At 43.4% G+C, this 23,236-nt stretch overlaps 1 protein-coding gene across 5 annotated transcripts in view; it reads left to right on the top strand.

Moving 5' to 3' along the window:
* Positions 1-23,236, top strand: part of ANKRD6 (ankyrin repeat domain 6) — a 241,361-nt gene that overhangs the window by 193,957 nt on the left and 24,168 nt on the right. For all 5 annotated transcript variants that reach the window (XM_088472020.1, XM_088472018.1, XM_088472022.1 and 2 more), the window contains exons 5-11: positions 442-540; positions 4,471-4,569; positions 7,324-7,422; positions 13,416-13,514; positions 16,231-16,308; positions 20,417-20,521; positions 22,332-22,472. In XM_088472020.1, the coding sequence (XP_088328146.1) occupies positions 442-540; positions 4,471-4,569; positions 7,324-7,422; positions 13,416-13,514; positions 16,231-16,308; positions 20,417-20,521; positions 22,332-22,472 (720 nt within the window). The remainder of the gene's footprint in view (positions 1-441; positions 541-4,470; positions 4,570-7,323; positions 7,423-13,415; positions 13,515-16,230; positions 16,309-20,416; positions 20,522-22,331; positions 22,473-23,236) is intronic.

Genomic DNA, 23,236 nt, shown 5'->3' on the forward strand with positions numbered 1-23,236 from the left:
ACACTTAACATCCGATTGATCTGTAACTCTTGATACCTTCACCTCTCACCTTCTGCACCCACATGTGGTACAGAGCACCGCTCCATTCACTTGCTGCAGCCAATAACATTTTATGTACAGAGGAATGAGAAGCAATTACGGGTATATTTACTAAATGTTAAGTAGAATCTGGTTGCTATGGGCAACATCTCCACCTCTAAAAATCCGCACTCACACCCAGTAGCTGTGATAAAAGGCATTGCCGTGGATAGAGCCCAAGCCAGCAGCATTAGAACCCTGCTTTCTAATCTCTCCTTTTCTGCAAACCTAAAGCAATAATTGTGTATTCAATCGGTCACAGAAATCCTTTGTCTTGAATCAGTAGAAAAATGTATCATGCATATAGCCACAGGGATGCCAGGCTGGCCCTGATTCACTCATCTGCTGTTATGTTTTCCTCAGGATGGCAACACAGCCCTACATGAAGCCGCTTGGCATGGATTCAGCCAATCTGTCAAACTGCTCGTTAAGGCTGGAGCTAATGTTCTTGCCAGGAACAAGGTGAGAATGATGTCAAACATCAATAATTTCTTAACTGGATTACTTCTATTTATGTAGAGTGTTACTTTTTGATAGGATTACATTGTTTTATTTAGAATTGAGCTGACATATTGCATCATTTTACATTAAACACATAACTTTGTTTTGGTCCAACTTTCTATCAGACAGATGTTTTATGTTGCACTAAACCATATTAAAGTTTATATATGTAATTATTTAAATCCAGTTGTATCCAACCTATGTACATATCTATGTAACATTTTATGTCATTGAGATTCCTGAATGTGTATTATTTTGTAAACATTGCTGTCCAGTCACTTTATCATTCAGTGTAGTTGCAGTTTGTACTGGAAAGCGGAATATATATTATACTCTTTCATGATATCACATATAGGGCCTCATTTATCAACAAGTTTTATCATTCACAACTAGTAATAAAACTTGCTGCATACGATAAACGATGCTTCAGCCAATCAGCTCCCAACTGTCATCTGTTTGAAAATGAAAATTGGGAGCTGATTGGTTGGAGCACCATTTATCATACACAACTAGTTTTATCACTCGTTGTGAATGATAAAACTACTGTAGTTGATAAATGAGGCCCATAATCTATATAATAAGCAAGAAAGTGTGTCTGTCTGTCCATCTTTTTGTCCTTTATGCACGGCCAGAGTTTTGGACCTAGCTCCACCAAATTTGGCATGGGGGTGTAGTTTGAACAGGATTAGGTTTTTGCCTAGGTTTGAACTTCGTCAGGGTTACACAATTTCTAAAAATGGGGACACTCTGAAATTACACAGGTTCCAGGGCTTGCTCCAGTGGAAATTGGCAGCCTGCCAAAATTCTGAGAAAATGCAACAAAAGTATAGTTTTAACTGAGCAAATCTGATGACTCATGCAAGTTCATATTACATCCAGAGCCTCTGTGTTTGCATGCAAGGGGCGTAACCAGGGGTGTAGGGAGCCACCCGGGGGAAGGGGGAGTGGCCTAACTGCGGGGCGTTGCCATGCCCCCTTAGGGAAAAACCCTTCCCAGGCTGAGGAGGGGGACACTGTGAGTCCCTCATCCCAACGCAAGTTCAAAGGGGGTTGCGATCAGTGTGATTGCTCCCCCCACAGGCAGGGGAGACTGCTGCTGGGTTGCTGACAGGTAAGAGGGGGGCTTCGAACCCGACCCCCCCTCCAGGCCCAGGTAATTATTTCCCGCCCTTTCCCTCCTTACTCTTGGCACCCCTGGGCTAGAACTTTGTGGGCCACATATCTTACATACATTTGCCCCCACATAGAGTGCATTCATGTTATTACACATAGACCCCATTCAGATTATGCCACACAGTAATGCCCCCTACACTCCACAGTAATACCCCTTACATATTATACCACCCAGTTATGCCAATAGTAGTAGTGCCCCATATTAAACATTATTCCACACAATAGTTGTGCCCCTTACACATTATGCCCCCGCAGCAACTCACCTCCCCTGTGTGCCATTATCAGCCAGCAGATGTGGAGCCACCACTGCTGATTGACTGCCAGTCCGCGACCTGTGATTGCCTTGCGACCGGCGGAGCTGTCTCTCCATGACTGCCTGCCAGTGCGCCAGCTGTAATCAGCTGGCAGGATGGCACCAAATCAACATTGCTGACACCCAGGCCCCCCTCAGCGGCTCTGACTAGACCGGCCCACCTTGTGGGCGTGATTGGGTGCAGGGTGAGCAGCGGGCCTGGGGCAGCTCGGGTACCATAGCAGCCGCACCGCTTGCACCCACGTTAGTTATGCCACTGTTTGCATACATGTTAGCAAACAGTGTGGGTCCTTTTCAGGATCAATGGAATGGGGTTATAGGCAAGGACAATGTAACCCAATAAAGACTGCAGGTGTACTTCAGGGTCCAATTTTCAACCCGGGCAAAACCGGGCATCCCAGCTAGTGTTCAATATTGCAGAAATTGAAATGGTTAAATCATTGCAAATATTTAAAATAATTTTTTGGGAGACAGTTTTACATTTATACATTTTTAAAATAAATAAAGACCCACATGTACACCACACAGCTAGCCCAGCATTTACATATTACCCAACATAGAGGAAAAACAGTAATAGCAATGAGTATTACAAACAGATTTACATTTATTCATGATAAAAAATTATGTAACAGAAGTAAGAACAAAAGGTAGTAATAGAAAAACATAAAGTATATGAGGTACAACGTTTGGACTCAAGTATGATGACAATCAGGCATTACCATAGCGCAGGGTTTTGTTGTTTTTGTTTTTTTTAGGTCACAGATACAAGTTATAGGGGTACAAACAACTGCACAGTATTTCCCTTGTTTTCATTTTTCTGGGTGAGAGAGAAGACAATATACTGTAGCTGTATCTTTGCTAATAGAGTGACACTACTGCCAAGATAAGCTACCTGCTGGCAGCGTGCTCCATGCCTTGTCCTGAGATGGCTATCTGGTGTTAGTAGACACAAAGTAACTGTTTCATGTTATACATAGCTCATAATTTAATGAAGCCATGGAGAATGTATTTCCAGGTGTTTTGTAACATATATTGGCTTTTAGATGGATAACTGCAGTTGCACTTTTCCTGTGTTTTTTTTATGGATGTACAACTGTACAGAACTTGTTCTTGTGATCATTACATTGGATGTAAGGCACATTGGGACTGATTCAGAGGAGAATGTAGTGGAGCAATTTTTGTGTTTATTTAATCGCAAGTGAGTGACATGTAGTCAGCGTTTGGGGAGGTAACGGGGGATGGCTACAAAAATGCAGGCGTGTTTGGACAGCTTTCTGGGCATGCCCTAGTGAGCCACTGCAAATTAATACGCAGCTAGAGAGACCCCGGTATCTTAGGTGAGACACTCATTCGGAGACAGCATAGGATTGCTCAGAGGCTTGATGTGCGACCGATGTTTCCCCTTTTGTACATAAGCGGTGGATGTGAGATGTCAGGCTTGGGTGTCTCTATGCACAAAATGGCGGCTGAGTCATTAGCATATTGTTGCAAGTCCGCTGCGTGCGGGTTGACATCAGCAGCGACAGGCATTGCATCTCTGAACCAGGCCCACTATCTGGTTATAGTGCCAACACCATTGTCCATACATACAGAATGTGTTGTGTATGCTGTTTGTAACTCTGACTATCTACATGATTTATTCAGTCTTTAAAATGCACAAATAGTGTATTTATCTGTTTAACACACATATTGAATTCTAAAAAAATGTGTGTACCTTTTTTATTATTGCTGAATAGGAATATTTTATCCATAATTCATGTAATTTGACTGTTAATGGATTTTGGGTATGTTTTTTGTATTCTTGTCCCTGACTAAAGTTTCCTAAAATGATCATTGGTTGTATTATAAGTGTATACATTTGTTGAGCTTAGAATGCCAGATGATTCTTATATATACAGTCAGGTGCATATTGGGACATTCACAGAATTTTCCTATTTTGGCCTCTATTCACCACCACAATGGCTTTGAAATGAAACAAACAAGATGTGCTTTAACTGCAGACTTTCAGATTTAATTTGAGGGTAATTACATCCAAATCAGGTGAACGGTGTAGGAATTACAACGGTCTCTATATGTGCCTCCCACTTTTTAAGGGGCCAAACGTAATGGGACAAACTAAACAATCCTAAATCTAACTTTCACTTTTTAATACTTTGTTGCAAATCCTTTGCAGGCAATTACAGCCTGAAGTCTGGAACGCATAGACATCACCAGATGCTGGGTTTCATCCCTGGTGATGCTCTGCCAGGCCTCTACTGCAAATGTCTTCAGTTCCTGCTTACCATACCATAAAACGTTAATGTAAAGTCATTTTAGCCATATAACCATATTTATCTACATATTTATATTCATACACCTGCATCAGAGCTTGTTTATTCGAGTTATTTACTTGTTTTCTCCATAAGGCAGGTAATACACCTCTCCATCTGGCTTGCCAAAATGGTCATTCCCAGAGCTGTCGAGTATTACTGTTGGCAGGGTCTCGAGCTGACCTAAAAAACCAAGTAAGTACACATGCCAATGGGTAACAAGGATAAAGAAATACATTACATTATTATCCGCTGCTCTCTTTGTAGAATCTTTAGAAGGGTGTTTGCTCGTTTGCAGGAAAAGCCAACTATAAACTATCATTTTATCTGCTTGTAAGTAGTTACAATTTGTTGGACACTGATCTACACCCGTATTGTCTCGGCCTACCAGATTTGTGCCCTGGGCTATAATTTTACAAGGGAAAATAAATACACATATTTGCGTATAATTGTAATTTGTTTTACAAAAGTACACAAAGCTTCTAATGAGGTACATATGTACAGTAATCTTATAAACGCTACAGGTCACAGAATAAAGTCTGTGGTACATGTTGTCAATTGACCAAACAGCGGACATAACAGGGAGAATTAAAACAATGTTTTGCCTTTTCCCCCCTATACATGGACATACAGATGTGTGCTCATATACCTAGCCTCATTCCGCCATGCGGCGCGAGTTGCCTGGTGCAAGTGAGCCACCTGTGCAACTCTGTTAGCACCCAGTATCTATTTCACCAAAAAATACATCTGATACCCCTTTTACAGGTTGATGCGGATTTTTGTCACAGTAAATGGATCCGCCTGGGAATCCAACTCTGGTAATTTGCAGGGTTGACCATCGATTGTTCCCGTGCCACCCTGCAATGTAAATGGCGCAATCCGGGTCACGATGACCAGGATCGTACCGCATGCCGCCCGATTAGCCATCTTCAGTGGCGATTGGAGATGACGCCATCTCCAAGCGTCCACAGCAGTGCCGGAACAGCCGGGTACCTGCAGATACGGCTCCGGTGTGAGCGTCGCCTAGTCGGGAATATCGTGGGTCGGCGCCGCTATATGAAAGGTTTCTGTGACAGGTCTGATCCGGATTAGAACAGTGGTCCAACTCCTGGATCAGACCCGGCACTTTGGTGTAGAAAGGTATGTGTCGCAATCAGATGCAACAAGACTGTGCTGATTAATTTGATTTGTGACACTTGTATATCTTTGTGCAACTGAGTCTGTATACAAACTATATTGAGACTAAATAAAGTTATCTAAGTAATGTGTAATGTTAATTAAAACCATCAATAAAATTGATAACTAAATTGGATGCCGCCCGCAACAGTTGTGGAGCTAGATGCATATCATGGAAGTGTTCTAAGTGGCTCCTACTTTCCTGAATTGTCTCTACAGAGATTGCAGCTTATAGCAACAATTGTATCAATTTTTCTAAGCAACAAATACTTTAGGTATTGATACATTATTCTCCACTCTTTAATTCCATAAGTGTATTTGATTGTTTTCACTTTGGGATAATCCTCAACTAATAATATTGTGTTCACACACTTGTGGATATGTTTTGACAGCTTGCAATTTTTTCTTTCATGTAATATTTTTTTACATAATGTGTATCTGGTTTATTTTACTGTGTGGGCTATTTTTTTTTTTTTTTAAATAAATATTATATCATCCCATTTAACACTCCTTCTAAATTAGTTATCAGTTTCATTTATGGTTTTAATTAACATTAAACCTGTTATACTTAACTTAGATAATGTTATTTAATCTCAGTAATGTTTTTATCTGTGTGTGGTTGCGCCCAAATCAATATATATTTATAGTTGGCTGTATACGTGGAGCTTGGAGTGAAAAAAGGCCACAGCTGCTGCATGGTAGCACTTACAGATTCAGACTCCCATCACACACAGATATACAAGTGTTGCATATCAAATTAATCAGATTAAATTAAGATGCATGTTGACCTGATGCGCCAATAAGGGCTTTTCGGCGCAAATGCATCAATATTGTATGGGGACACATCGGTAAATTAAAATGATTTACTCAACTATGTATATAGTGATGAAAGATAATAATTGAAATTGACATAAAGCCAATATGTGAACATTGGTGTAGCTAGGAGAAGGTGTTAACATCGCACATACCCAATGTAACAGCGTCCCACTACCAGGCTGTCCGTGTCATGTATGGGACTGAAAGGGTTGGGATTATATACTTTATATACCGGTGATTACAGGGTTTAACATGACTACATGTACCGTCTAATGTAGTGCACCACTTCTCTAACATCTCTTTGCTGCCACCAAATTGCTGTATGTTAAAGTATATCTAAAAAGGTGTACATCACCCCCAGACTGACACTGATGACTTCAATAAGCCTTATATTTACTAAAATAATATAATACATGCCAGAAGAATGAAACTTGCAAGCAAGATTATATGTTTTATTTGAGAGCTGAAAGGCAGAATTAATACTATTTATTTAATTTGTGTAAATATAGTGACAGTGATGCACACAAATATTATAAAATTATATACATTAAGTAAATGTTTACATGATAAAAATAAAATACTAGGGCACATGCCATTGTCCTTGTACACATTTTGAGAATGAATTATGGTATCTTAAAATAAGATGTCTTTCTACTTTGGAGTTGAAAATACCCCTTTAAAAAATCATTGTTTGGTTACAAACCTTTCTTTCCTTCTCACAGAGAGGAGGTAATGCGGGGCCGTAGTCTAGCCTGCAGATGGGGTATGGTTCTAGATTGTCTCTGAGTGGTCTGGTACCAATGTATGTACATTACGCTAGGTCATGCAATTGATATCATATCCTAATATAAACTAGGTAGTCTACTGTAGTTGCTTTAAGGTCTAAATATGTTCATAAAGCAGAATGAATACTATGTACCTGTGAGCCAGCTCTTCTGATTACATTGTGATTTGCAGGCAGGAGATACCTGTTTACATGTTGCAGCTCGCTACAATCACCTGTCTGTCATCAGGATACTGCTCAGTGCATTTTGTTCTGTCAATGTGAAGAACCAGGTCAGTAGATCAGCTCTTCAGCTCTGTGTATCTTGCACTACTCAAAGCAAATATCTGGTTCTTTGGGGTATATTTTTTAAAGTGAGAGTTTTTAGAAGTGGAGATGTTGCCATAGCAACCAATCAGATTATACTTAACATTTATCTAGCACCTTCTAGATGATAATAGCTAGACTCTAGTTGTTATGGGGAACATCTCCACTTCAAAAAACTCTCACTTTAGTAAATATACCCCTTAGTGTCAAAATATACATTACTATTTTTATTAACATGTATATAGACCAGTATACCCCATATAGTACAGATTGTACTTTGGTAGTATTGTGTCCCCACTACAAAATATATTGTTTCTGATGTGTCACATTCTAAAAACAAAGCAATAGATAGGGTATAATTAATTTCTACATAGTAAGGGGTATGGTATATTTATTAAGAATCATGTCTGTCCGAGATTGCATTCCTGTCCGTGTTTTGCCTGTTTTTTTTAGAGAATTACTAAAGTAAAACACAGGTGTTAAAACAGGATCCGAATAGAAATAGATGTCCAAATATGCAAATAGAAGTCAATAGACCATCAAACCAACTCACAAGTACTTCCCATAGAAAGGTATACAGTATAACTCACGGATTTACTAAGAATCGTATTTGCAAACTCGATCTAACACGGAGCAAACTCACACCAAAATAGAGTAGTCAAATAGGCGTGTTGTGCAGAAGCACTGCACAGATCAGTGTGTTCTGCGCAGGCTTCTGTGTGTAACAGGTGTAATGTAAAGAGTTAAAAAATAAGAAAAAAATCCCTGCGTGGGGTCTTTTAGTCAATCAGTGGCCGATGTCATATGTCTTGACTCTGCCAATCATGGCTCTAGTGCAGGAAACCTCATGGGTCCTGTCAGTCTCTGGGGAAGCACTGTATGTACACTATGCAGAACAGGCTTGTTGGGACCTGTAGTCCCACTTTGAAGAACAATATTATTTTTATATTTTACCCATTACCACCCACATTCACCACCTCAAGGGATGCGGGGAAGATGTGGGCTTCCAGCCCAGTACTGGTTGATCCTCAGGAGGATAGCCAGCCCTGTGTTGACCAGTTTCGGTTGCTTTAGTGAATGCTTTGGCAGGGGCACCCCATTCTGTGTCTCCTCCTGCTATAACATGTCCTGCATTCGGTATGAAAAGCCGGCTGCCGCATGACCGGCAGTTCCATAACTAGCTGCGGCACTCCGACAAAACACCAGAGCCCGGCAGCGGAAGCCCGACATCCAGATCGTCCCTAAGGTAAGTATAAACTAACCTAACCAACCCCCTAACCCTAACCCTCCTTAGGGGTGCCTAACCCTAACCTCCCCCCTGTAAGTGCCTAACCCTAACCCCCCCTTCCCCTCTGCCTAAACCTAAGCACCCGGGGGTGCCTACCCCTAAGTCCCCCCCCGGGGGTGCCTAACCCTCCCTCCCCCTAGCCTAACCCTCCCGGGAGGGTGCCTAACCCTAAGTCCCCCTGGGTGCCCTAAACCTAACCCTCCCCCCCGCGGCTGTCCGCTCGCGCGGCGCCCGGCATCCCTTCGATCGGGATGCCGGGTGCCTGTCTTCCGAGGTCAGGAAAATGACAGGCGTCTAGATTTTAGATGCCTGTCATTTAACCCTAGGCGGGATAGAGGATTCGGGAAGCCGACGGTCAGGATTGCGACCGCCAGCTTCCTAAACGTATCCCCATTACCACCCTGGCTAGATCAGCCCGATGCTGGTTATAGGAAAATGGGGGGAACCCCTCGCCTGTTTTACCCTATACTAGAACAGGCTCAGAAGTCCAAGACTGGATATGCTTTTGGAGGGGGGACTCACGCAGTTTTGTTTCTTAATTTCTAACACATTCTTTCACCTACAGCACACAGAAGCACTGCACAGATCACACTGAACTGTCCAGTGCTTCTGCAGAACAAGTTGCTAACAGGCAGCCTCTCCCAGCTTACTGGTAGGCAGCCTTGGCCACCGGTAATTTGCCTCCCTCCACCTCCTCCGTAGACCACCCGTGGGTATAATCAGGCCCCAGGCCTGTGGGGCATGTTAGGCAAGCAGAGGACCCATGCCATAAGTAGAAGAGACTCTGGGCATTAGGCCCAGGTCACAGGGCCCAGCGCCGTCCTGTGTTGCCGCCTCTTCCCTCCTCCGCTCCCTCCCCCTGAGCTTACATATGTGCTATAGTGCCGAGAGGGAGAGTGGGCGATTCCTGCGCCCTCTGGAAACAGTAGCTCCAGGCGACGGACCAGCTTGCCCGTGCCTTGAGCCGCTACTGCCAGGTCACTTTATATGCCCTATGGTAGGCAGGCAATAGTCTGAGCCCCTGGTGAGTGACTGAGCATTAGGCAATAGTGGCAGATAGGTATGAAGGGGTCTCTACTGTGTGGCATAAAGCTCCTAAATCACATTATGCCACACAGTAGCCCCCCCCCTTACCTATCTGCATGTTCATGTGAAAGAGGGGCTATAATGTGTGGCATACTATGCATAAAGGGTACTACTACTGTGTGGTATATACTGTGTATAAAGGGCACTACTACTACCGTGTAGCATACTATGTGTGGGAGGGGCATGGCCACGCCTCCCTGATTTGGCTACACCCCCAGTGTGTCCCAGGTTTTATTTTTAAAATATAGCAACCCTCTAATTGATAGCAGTGTATGATTTCTGCAGTGTAGCTAGCAGTGTATGTTGTTTTTATTCCTAGTTTTTTTTTTTCTTATATATATTTGTATTCAGGCTGGAGCATAAATAAACAAATTGTAAATTATACAATCTGTGGACTAGTAGAACAAAGAAATACAATAGTCTGCTGAACAAATTGCCACATAAGTAACAGATTTATAAAATAACACGATACAGAAGAAATCAAATAAAAAAAGGGAACACACACAGTTTGCATATATAAAATAGTATCCTTAATGGTGAAAACAGGCAGGCGTAGTCGGCACAACAGGCAAATCAAACAACAGGAGTATTTGTAGGAATATTAATTGGAGCATCTTTTAATAGTTGCCTAGTTTCATACCATTGTGTAGAATGGAAGCATTTATATAGTTGGGATTTTATGTCTCCTGATAATGAATCTATAAATCCCTCCCAGACTTGAAAAAATTTCTCAGTGTGTCCCTACTTGTGTAAAGAAGCTTCCAGTCTATCCATTTGGAATACCTAGAATAATTTAGCTCGGATTAGAGGCAAGGAGGGGGGATCTCTGTGGATCCATTGATGCAGGATACATTTACGAGCCACTGCTGATATTATTAGCATGAGCTTTTTGCTGCCTTGCAGTATTCTAGTAGTTGAGGGTACAAATCCTAGGATTGCCCGTTCTACCATAAGAGGTAAGTGTTTGAGGAGATAAGTCATAGCAAATCGACGGACCTGCCTCCAGAAGTGGGCTATAAGAGGACAGTCCCACATGCAGTGCATAAAGGTAGCATCCGGGCAATTACATTTTGGACACGCTCCAGTATCGGAAATACCTATTCAATGTCTACGATGTGGGGAGAGGTAACCATTGTGAAAAATGTTGTAAAACATCTCCCTATACATTGAGGAAGACATTACACGAATAGAATAGGAAAAAGTTTTCAATAAACAGTCTATATCAATGTGGGGAAAAGTCTGAGTCCAAGAAGTCTTTCTTGGATTTTGTCAAATCTAAGGGTACATGTAATAGCAGGTAATGAATGGATATGGCCTTCCTACCCATAGTAGGGCTAGCTCACATAACGTCAAGTGGATTGGACCAGTCTAACGGAGAGAAGTGCCTAATTACTGAGCTGGCGTAGTGTTGGGCTTGATAAAGAGCAAGAGTGTGCAAGCTTGGTGTTGCATAATTATCCACAAGTGCCTGAATACGGAGAGGAGATCTAGTAGAGACATCCACTAATGCCCTGATGTATACTATACCTTTGGAATGCCAGGAGGAGAAGGGCAATGTGGCTTGGCCATTTTGGAATTCAGGGTTAGCTACCAATGGTAAAAGGATGGAATGGTGGCTATTTAGGCCCTTACTACGTCTGGTGGAGTGCCATACTGACCAGGAGTTCATCAGCAGCGGGTTCCGGGAAACTATAGGGGGGGAATTCCTGCTTATAGCAATGCAGAAATGAGAGGAGGTGTTGATCAGGCAAAAAATATTGATCAATATCCATTATAATGTATAGATCCGTGCCATGAATCCAGTCATGGATGTATCGAAAAGACACAAGCATGGCTGTATAGCTTCAAATCAGGCAGATTCATACCTCCATTAACAGTGAACTGCTGCAATTTAAGTAAACCCACCCTCAGTCTTTTGCCAAATAGATTTCCTAAAAGCAGCATTTATGAACTTTTCATCCTCCGCTGATAACAGAACAGGCAACATCTGGAGTGGGTATAAGAGCTTTGGAAAAGTGATCATCTTAAATAAATGTATACTACACAAATATGATAGCATTAAATGATTCCACTACTCCAGTTCCCACAACACATCCCTCACAGATTTAGATATGTTAAGTCTATATAGATTGTGGATGTTTTTTGGTAGGAATATTCCTAGCTATTTAATAGATGTTGAATCCCACTTAATCTGAAAGTCTATACTCCAGGAAGGGCGTGTAGCGGGCCTAGGAGCATACCTTGAGACTTATCAGGATTAATGTTGAATCCTGAAACCCAACCATATTCTCCTAATTTATGCAATATGGGGGACAAGGTGTTTTCGGGGGAGGAGATATATATAATAATAAATCGTCTGCGAAGGCCACAAGCTTTATCTCATGAGACCCCAGTTTAATACCCTGAAAAGTAGGCCAGGATTGCATTATTCTTAAAAGGGGGTCAAGGGCAAAATTAAATAGCAATGGAGAAAGAAGGCATCCCTGTAGTGTCCCTCTCGTCATTATGATAGGAGATCCATGCTCTGGATATGGTTGGATTAAAGTACAGATATCTAAATAATTAAGAAAAGTTGTGACCAAAGGCCCTGATTTCAAAAATCCTCTGCAGATGACCCCAAGAGACAGTATCAAATGCTTTCTCAGCATCAAGGCTGAGAAGCATAGCAGCAGACGGGGTTTTATTTATTATGTTATGCTGACACTATTGCAGCCACTGTGGTGTGGACCCCTTTTACCGAAAACCTCCCATAGGGGAATCCAAGCTGGTGTGGAGTTAGGAGATCAGGCAGAATGGATTGGAGACGATTCGCCATGATTTTAGATAGTAATTTAATATCCTGGTAGAGCAGAGTTATGGGTCTATATGATGATACCAACTCTGGATCTCTGCCAGGTTTCGGCAGCAAAATTGTGGGGGAGTCAGTGAAATAAGGAAAAGGTGTTTGGCTCTTATGGGTTCCTCTAAAAAGTGATGTGAGAATGAGGACAATATTGGGCTTCAAAAGCTTATAGTATTCCCCAGTGAATCCCCCTGGCCCTGGGGATTTGTTGTTAGGAAGTTGAGAAATCACCATGGAGACCTCTATCTCCTCGATATCGCTTTTAAGGATTTCACGTTGGGCTGGAGAGAGTTTTGTTAGTTTAGCTTCCCCAAGTAAGCGACTATGAAGTTGTGAGTTAGAAGGGGGAGCCTCATATAGGGAAGTGTAGCATGAATTACATTTGTATAAAACATCTGTTGTAGAATGCATCTTTAGTTTTTATTCCTTGTTAAGTATTGTCTCCAGCAGAAATACATTTTAAACAATGTAAGTTTGATTATACAGCACATTGGCAATCTTTTTTTCCTGTTGATTACAAGGCCTCTTTAGGTCTTGTCACTTTTTAAAGCTGTCCAAACGCATCAAGATCGGACACTATTTTGCAGGGACCACCCATAAGTAGACTATTTTGCTGATAACCATGTTAACAACTAGCTAGACTTTGGGGTATGTTTAAATATATCCAGTGACATGTACAGTTTTCAGAGAAGTGGAAGTTCTTAAATTGTAAACTCATGTTGTTGTATCTGTGTAATCTGCAGGCTGGTGATACACCTCTCCATGTTGCTGCTGCTCTCAATCATAGGAAGGTTATTAAAGCCCTCTTAGAAGCAGGAGCTGATGCTGCACTTCTTAATAATGTAAGTGTGTCTTACTCATGCTATACAAGTATACATTATATGATTCAGAATTGATAGCTATTCCGATGTTCACACAGTTGAGTGCTTATCGGTGATTTGCACATGTGTCACAGCCGCAATCTGCACGTGCTGCAAATGAATTGCGATCGAGCTCACTGTGAGAATTCACTTGCAATCGATTGACAGGAAGAGGCCGGTTACAGGGAGTTCCAGCCAAGACACAGGCATGTCTGGCCTGTTTCCTGGGCACGCAGAGAACAAAGCTACAGCGTCTCAGTTACCACGGCCATTCTATTCTTTGAGGATCTGCGTCCAATACTGCCTTTGTGTAGCCAGTTACAGGCAGCTACGAGGGCTCTGGTGGGCGTCTCTATACAAATTCTGCCGGCTGATACATTAGCGTATTTTAGCAATTGCTAAGCGGCAAAATTCCCAAATGCGTTTACATTAGCGTACAGCTCTGAATCAGGCGCTGTGTCTTCTCTTTCCATTGCTGTTCCTATGAACCTATAACCCTATGCACATTTATTCTTATGAACTTAGTATAAGACTACGGGGGAGATGTATGAAGGGGCGGCTAACAAGCGGTAAATGTCTGAACCTGCTTCGCCCATTATAGTGTATTAAATTGTGTTTTACCGAGGAGGGAGAGGGAGAGCATGTCGGGCGAATTGCACTCCCCCTTTTTCGGCTGTGTGACCGGCACTAGCATTTCAATCATTTTCTCCCAGCAGCAGGCGCAGCTCTGTTTAAAAAAAAATATATATATATATATATATATATATTTATTTATTTTTTTTCATATGCACAATCCCTGGCTGTTGTACTTCGACAGCAAAAACTGCAGCTGTCGAAATCAATAGCTGCAGTTGTCGTAACGGTCATTGCCTCTGACGTTCATACATTGCCAGACCAGATCAACGTCTTATCTATGTATAGTAGCAACGGTAATGGCAGGGGTGCTTAGCAGCAGATAACGTGTGCAGTTACCAAAATTACAGGTAACACCACATCATACATCTCCCCTCAGATATCAACAGCAAATTCAAATTAAAAAAAAGTGTCTAATTTGCAATTAATTTCATGCTTTATGTATTGTATATAATCATTTATACAAGCAATTTGATCTAAGATCTTAGCACAGGATATGTTTATGCTACCAAGTAATGCAAGCATCCCCCCCACCCCCCTTTCCCCCCCAAATACACAAGTCCTCCTCTTTGAACCACAAGTAGAGTAGTTGCTGGCTTCTCATTGAGTCCATGGCTTTTGCTATAACAGTTTTGATGTGCAAACCACCCTCCTCCTGTAACCATGAGCATCAGGGGTGTAACTATACCTACGGGGGCCCCATAGCAAAAAAATTTACAGGCCCCCCTCTCAGCCTACCGAACCCGCTCTCATCCCGTGGACCCCCCTTGGTCTGAGGCCCCTCCTGCACTCTCTTCACTCCATGACTTACCTGATCCATGGTCGCGCTGTGCAGGGCAGGCGCACCTTCTCTCCCGGTCGGCTCCATCTCACTGACTGATGCTGGGAGGAGGTGACCACGCCTTCTCCCAGTATCAGTCAATGGGGAGAGCCCATATCTCTACCACAGAAATACCTCTCACTCACCACCACTGTCACTACCTGAACCCATATGTCACCCACAGAAATACCCCTCACTCGCCATCACTCCCTGACCCCATAACTCACCACAGAGATACCTCTCACTCACCACCACTCCCTGACCCCATACCTCACCCACAGAAATACCCCTCACTAGAGCTGGATTATGACTGGCCAGACATCATGTCCCCATTTCATTTCACATTTACTCCAGCCCATGAGTGGGATGGGACAGTACCCGAAAAAACAAGACACTGAGAAGTGATGCCCACTGTTGACAGTGCCTGTATAGCAGCCCAGCCACTTTGGCACATCGGGCACTAAGAGAGCGGAGACTGCTGCTGCTCCTCTCACTGCTGCTCTACAGACAATCACACTGAAACCCCCCCTCCCCCCCATGCTGAGTGCGTAATGCCGCATTGCGTCACTGCGCATAGCAGCTCCTTACTTTTTTGGGGGAGTGATCATGTCTTTGGTCACCCCCCTCCCAGTACCTGGGGCCGTTAGAGCTCTCAATGGCCCTGCCCCTGATGGCAATTAGAGTAAATGCTGCATCTGGTTGGATATGCTGTAAGTCAGTGTTATAAATATACAATATATTTTTTCATTTTTAATCCAATACCCCACCCACATCTCCCTTCCATATGTTATACGTATTGGATGTCACTGACACAGCATTAGCTTGTATTAAGAAAGCTTAGAAATCCTCTCTTAGCATCTCTCTACTTAAGGCTAGATTATACTGATACAGTAGTTATATTTTTTTTATTTGGGTTTACTTCAGAGTAAAATGATCTAGAAAATGAGCCATATATCAATACAATCCCATAATGGCTGTCAGAATCTAGACTTTTTAATGCACTAAAATTACGGTATATGTATTTCACCACCCAAGATGTATTGTACAGAGAAGCCAGGCCTCTTAGCAGGAACAAATTATCACACAGAAAGCTGTGAGTCATGGCTGCTGGAGATTAGCATATTGCAGTGTACAATAGGGAGAAATAACCTTCCATATAGAATTATTGATTCAGTGCCTTATTAATAGGCATTTTGTAATGTTCTATTAGCTAAACACCTTTTCTATATTACATTTTGTGTTTAGGCTGGTCAGATTGCTCTGGATACTGCAAGACACCATAATAATTCAGATGTGGCTCTTCTTCTCACCAAGGCACCACAGGTACAGTATTCATAGTTTCATTGACAAACACTGAGAGCTCCGTTGGAATGTAAAAAGCTCTCTATGTACTGGGTTGACAGATGTGTCCTCATACATCCAGCATCAATTTTAGGGCTCGCATATGTCTACGTCCTCCCTGGATGCATACTGTCTACAATCATCCCCTGACCACCCATAATTTAAGCTTTTTAATCTTCTAATGTCCTCCTAAAATGCTGACCATCTTACTGTATTTTATAAGTTTAATTTAACTCATGTAAGTAAGGGTATATAAGACCCCTTTTTTGTTTGAGAGGTATTTTGGATGATCAATAACAAAAGGTGTTTCAGTGCAAGCCATATGCATTAAAAACAATGTGTTTTTCTTATAGTTGTACTACAACCTACTAGATGTCATTTCCTATATGGTGCAAGCAGCTGTTTTTTCTCCAGGCACTTTAAAATGGCATAGGATGGGGAATGTGAGCAATTTGTACAGGTCTGTTATCTGTCCAGAGCTGTGATAAGAACCAGTGAAGCACAGAAAAAAGGTACAAGCTGAGTTTGTGCCCTAGCAATGAAACCTGGGAAGTCTTTGGGGGTGGTGAGGACTCCTCCAATTTAATCCCTGGTGAAGAAAGTTACCGAATAAAACTGGTGAAAACAAAACATAAATACAAACTGGAGTCTGTCCCACCAAGGGAGGAATGGGGTAGATCATCCGCAAGGAACATAACCAAAATAAAAAAACGTTTGTCGGGGGCGTAGCCTGATGAGCATGGAGAGTGGTCACACTTTCGAGCAGCTCCGGTCGGACACGCAAATACATACAGTTTCTGACCCTCTAGAAGCCTTCTGGCGCTCCTGAACTATACCTCTAGTCACACTCAACTGAGGGGCTCAATCCACAGAGTCGGGCGGCACTTTTAAGTGCCTTTGCGGACTGTGGCCTAGTCACCTCTCTCAAGCCGGGATCTAGATTTAGGACTGCATGCGGCGAGGGCCCTGCACTAGCCCATGACATGGAGTGCTCCGGAACCGGATTCCTGCCCTCCCCTCCCTCCCTGCGAGTACCCGCTTACCAGCTCTCCTTCTCCCTCAGGTTCAGCGTCATCTGGACCCGGCTGCGGGATCTGTATGCACCGGCCGCTTCTTAGCGTGCCGGCAATCCCTCTAACGGCTGCCTCACCTCCAGCGGCATTCTCACCCAGGGTCTGACCACAGAGGTGGCTAACCTCCTGCGGCTCCACTTCTACCCCACTGCCGCCAAGTGAAAGCCAATTACTCCGGCTGGTGCCTCGCATGGCTCCTCTCACCCCAGTGGCACTCGGCTGCAGGAGCTGTGTGCACCGGCTGCTCCCTCACACGCTGTCCACCCCTGTAGTGGCTGCCTCACTTCCAGCGGCAACCTCATCCTAGGTCTGACCGCACAAGTGGCTGACCTCCGGCGGCTTTATTGCTGCTGCCTGGTGGGAGCCAATTACTCCGGCTAGTGCCCTGCGTGGCTCCCCTCACCCCAAGGACACTTGGGCTGTTGGCTGGTCCGCTCTCAATGTCCTGCACTCCAGCAATATACTCTACGACACCCTGCTGACCTTGTGGGGCCCGTTCTCTATGCCCAGGCAGCAGTGATGAGCCCAATGTTGGGTTACTGACCCTTCCTTTTTATTTTATTATATGTGCTGTCGCAGCTGACTACTTTTGCAACCCACCATCTTACAGAGGTCTTGATAGCCGGTCCCAATAGGCTGCAGATTTGCAGCATTGTTCCTCTATTATATTGTTGGGCAAACAACACATACAAAAAAGAAAACAACAAGAGAGACCAAAAAGCCCTTAGTCTCTTAAACCTCTCTGGACTCTAAGGTCCTAATTTCTATGTGTGTTATCCTCCGCTGGACTTGGGGATTCCACATCCAGACTTCTCCTTCGCTTTTTCTTTTTCTTACCTCACCTCTTTTTTTCCCTTCCCCTACCCTTTAAGCAAGTCGGGATCCTACGTTCTTTTATTCATCCCATATCTAGTCTTGCTCTTTAAATCCATTAAGATGCCTGACCTTCGCTTCCATGAATGTCAAAGGTCTCAATACCCCCCAGAAGCGATCATTACTATTTTGCTCCATTCGTGGTCTTAAAGCTGGCATTGTATTCCTACAGGGAACCCACTTTCGTACCTCCTCTCACCCATCTCTTCAGTCTAAGCATTTTTCAAGTGTGTTTTACTCTTCCAGCCCGACTAAACATTATCAATGGGCGGCACGGGTTTCCTCTTGAGACATACAATTCCCCGCTTTAGGCCTATGGATTCTGGCGGTAGCATTAAGTAGTATATCAGGCTTACACAACTACAGCCGATTTGAGTCCAATTAAGAATCAGCCCCTTAGTAGTGACCAGGGACGTAACTAGTCCTTTGCAGGCCCCATTGCAAAATTTGGAAAGGGCCCTCAGCACTCCACCAAAGTGACAGTGGGGGGTAAGGGAGCAGGACAAAGTGGCCGGGGTGAGGTAAAAAAAGCAGAGGGGGGGGTGGGAGCGGGCCTGACAGGGTGGAGGGTGGGATGGGAAAGCTGGAGAATGAGATGTCATTTACATACAGTGTAAGACCTGATAATTAAAAAGAAACTGTATACGTTCACACAGCAATGCACTAACCTTGAGACTGTTGACTGCACAGGTTCCAGCCCTGTCGGCTGATCTAGTTCCTTAATGTTCTGCTGAACTTGGCCTGCAGGTCTGCTCCCTTCGCACTCTCTACTGGCACACCAGATCTTTAGAAGCTGCATGTTTTGCCATCCTTAACTCACAGTCCCTCTCCCCCAATCAGACAGCATTATCCCCTCAGCTCTCACTTCTCTCATGTGCTCTGTCCTCCGTCCTGTACCTCCGGCTCTTTCCCTTCCTTATCTCTCTATTTACTCTCAGTTCTCCATTTTTTTTCCTTTTTATTGATCCTGCACCCCCCCCCCCCCCCCCTTCCAGCTAACCCTCTCTGTTCTGGCTGTAACCCCCCTGCTGCTGCCCCTCTCTCCCCCCAGCTAACTCTTTCTTCTCCTTTAACCCCTTCCCCCTGCTTCTTGTCTGACCCAGCCCTCCTACTGGTCTGCCCTTCTCATCTGGGCCGCCCCCTCTTCTCATTCAGCCTGCCCCCTCTAATCTTGGCTGCCCCCTCCATCCCTCCTCATCTGGTCCTCCCCCTCTCCTCGTCCAACATGCTTCCTCTCCTCTTGCTCTGCCGTGCATAATAGCAGCTGGCAAATGCGCGCTCTCAGGGCGGGTGGACCAGATAGGGGGAGCTCAGTACACATATCCCAGCGCCGCCCCTTAATCCAACTCTGCTGCGGTGCTCAGGCCGCTCCTCCACCTACGGACGTCCCAGCAGGGCAGGCAGCACCGCAGCAGCAGTTTGACTATTGCAGATAGTGCTGCATGACTTGGTGCAAGGGGAGCAGCAGGCCCTGGAGGCAGCTTGGGCCCTGTAGCAGCAGCACCTCCTGCACAAGTGCTAGTTATGCCTATAGTAGTGACATATCCTGTGTTTTTTGTTTTGTATAAAACCTTCAATGACAGCCCGTCAGTGAACTTTTCATTATCTGTTCAATATGTTTGGTATGTAAGATGTATAAATGAGGGGTGATCAGTATGCAGCCCTCCATACCTGAGTCATTTGCCCTCATCAGTGTGTCTGATATCACAATGCATTCACATAGTCTGTATTGCTGTATTGCTTAGCTGTCAGAGCATACAGTAAGCTAGGCTATGTGATTGCTTCATGCTAGTGGTCTGGCTGCATAATGTGATCTTATGGTTATGTATAATGCAGCCCTTGGCGGGATCAAGTACACTTTAGATGCACCACTGCAATGGAATTTACATTTTTCCAGTGCTGGGGGGCATATTGTTGCACCTGGTCCCACCACTCGATAGTTCCGCCATTGGTTATGGAGGACAGATAGAAGCTGTCCCACTGGTCTCGTTAATGGTCAATACTGTGTACTAAAAACTATGCGACTGAGCTAATTAATGTAAAGGTTAATAACTGTACATGTATATACTTGGAGGACTTGTTGACTTGAAGATAAAGTACATGTTCAAAGGATATGACTAATGATGTTATGTATATTTCTATAGGTTTTGCGTTTTAGTCGTGGGAGAAGCTTGAGGAAGAAAAGAGAAAAGCTGAAAGAGGAGAGGAGAGCTCAGTCAGTGCCCAGAGAAGAGATTGCAGACAGTAAAGTACGTCTGTTACTCCTTTCTTGGTTGACTTTTTAATGGTCACACATCTTGTTTTGTGAAGCTTGAGATGACAGTGTGGCTGTACAGCCCTTGTAGTGTTATATATTACACATTATGGAGATGACAGTGTGGTTGTACAGCCCTTGTAGTGTTATATATTACACATTATGGAGATGACAGTGTGGTTGTACAGCCCTTGTAGTGTTATATATTACACATTATGGAGATGACAGTGTGGTTGTACAGCCCTTGTAGTGTTATATATTACACATTATGGAGATGACAGTGTGGTTGTACAGCCCTTGTAGTGTTATATATTACACATTATGGAGATGACAGTGTGGTTGTACAGCTCTTGTAGTGTTATATATTACACATTATGGAGATGACAGTGTGGTTGTACAGCCCTTGTAGTGTTATATATTACACATTATGGAGATGACAGTGTGGTTGTACAGCCCTTGTAGTGTTATATATTACACATTATGGAGATGACAGTGTGGTTGTACAGCCCTTGTAGTGTTATATATTACACATTATGGAGATGACAGTGTGGTTGTACAGCCCTTGTAGTGTTATATATTACACATTATGGAGGTGACAGTGTAGTTGTACAGCCCTTGTAGTGTTATATATTACACATTATGGAGATGACAGTGTGGTTGTACAGCCCTTGTAGTGTTATATATTACCCATTATGGAGATGACAGTGTGGTTGTACAGCCCTTGTAGTGTTATATATTACACATTATGGAGATGACAGTGTGGTTGTACAGCCCTTGTAGTGTTATATATTACACATTATGGAGGTGACAGTGTGGTTGTACAGCCCTTGTAGTGTTATATTTCACACATTATGGAGATGACAGTGTGGTTGTACAGCCCTTGTAGTGTTATATATTACCCATTATGGAGATGACAGTGTGGTTGTACAGCCCTTGTAGTGTTATATATTACACATTATGGAGATGACAGTGTGGTTGTACAGCCCTTGTAGTGTTATATATTACACATTATGGAGATGGCAGTGTGGTTGTACAGCCCTTGTAGTGTTATATATTACACATTATGGAGATGACAGTGTGGTTGTACAGCCCTTGTAGTGTTATATATTACACATTATGGAGATGACAGTGTGGTTGTACAGCCCTTGTAGTGTTATATATTACACATTATGGAGATGACAGTGTGGTTGTACAGCCCTTGTAGTGTTATATATTACACATTATGGAGATGACAGTGTGGTTGTACAGCCCTTGTAGTGTTATATATTACACATTATGGAGATGACAGTGTGGTTGTACAGCCCTTGTAGTGTTATATATTACACATTATGGAGATGACAGTGTGGTTGTACAGCCCTTGTAGTGTTATATATTACACATTATGGAGGTGACAGTGTGGTTGTACAGCCCTTGTAGTGTTATATTTTACAAATTATGGAGATGACAGTGTGGTTGTACAGCCCTTGTAGTGTTATATTTTACACATTATGGAGATGACAGTGTTGTTGTACAGCCCTTGTAGTGTTATATATTACATATTAGGGAGGTGACAGGGTGGTTCTTCTTTCAGTCTTTTTTTAAATAATTTCTTTGATCGAGGAATTCATGCAAATATTTTACATCTGTAAATTGCATTCAAGTTTGAAATTTTTCCTTTGTTAATCTCTTGTAGTTTTCTGTAGCTAAAAATATGTCATAAATGTCATTTTAGTAGTATACATCAAATAATAATTTTATTTTATGATGTGTAAAATATGTTGACTGTTCGGTTTATTACATTAATAACATCTGAATTGTCATTCCAGGCCAGCATTTCCGCAGCCGATGACACCCACAGTAGTGAACAGGCTGCTTTCAAGCAAGGAGATAGCAAGGATGAGCAACGCCCGGCTGCTACTGCAGGATATAAGCAGAGGAAAGGAAAGAGGGGGAAGATTAAAGAAAAGGTATTGTAGGTCTGCCTATACCTAGCTATACTGTAATGTTCTGCTATCTGATAAATCAGTCTTATAAACATCAGACTCCTCTCACTACTACTAAATCATTTATTGGGTCATGTACAGGGGCGGTACTGGTGGCGGTGTAATGAAGGGGCCGCAGCTGGCGGCATTATCAGAGGGCCAGGTCAGACTGACAATCAGTACACCGCCATGCCGTGGGTCGTAAAGAAGAGGGAGGAGGCGGTCCGGACACAGGAGAGCAGAAGGGGGCCCCTCCCCATATCTCACCCCTGACTCTTCTTTTCTGCCTCCTCGCTGCCCCAGGAATCTAATGTCATGCCGGAATTTACATTTTTCCAGGGCTGGGGGGGGGGAGGGGCGGGGGCGGGGATAGGCAGTGTGTGTGTGTGGGGGAGGCATATTGTTGCACCTGGTCCCACCACTCGATAGTTCCACCATTGGTCATGGAGGACGGATAGAAGCTGTCCCACTGGTCTCGTTAATGGTCAATACTGTGTACTAAACACTATACGACTGAGCTAAATAATGTAAAGGTTAATAACTGTACATGTACTGTGTATACTTGGAGGACATGTTGATTTGAAAATATTAATGAATAAAAACAGGTAGCTGCAATGGAATACAGTCCCATACCTCCCTGCATTAAGAGATCCCCAAAGCGGGATTGGGGGAGTGGCCGCGGGACATTGGGGGAGTGGCCGCGGGACATTGGGGGAGTGGCCGCGGGACATTGGGGAAGTGCTCGGCTA

This window comes from Taudactylus pleione, unplaced genomic scaffold, assembly GCF_031769625.1.
Source record: "Taudactylus pleione unplaced genomic scaffold, aTauple2 ptg000015l, whole genome shotgun sequence".
In the NCBI taxonomy this organism is placed as follows: domain Eukaryota; kingdom Metazoa; phylum Chordata; class Amphibia; order Anura; family Myobatrachidae; genus Taudactylus; species Taudactylus pleione.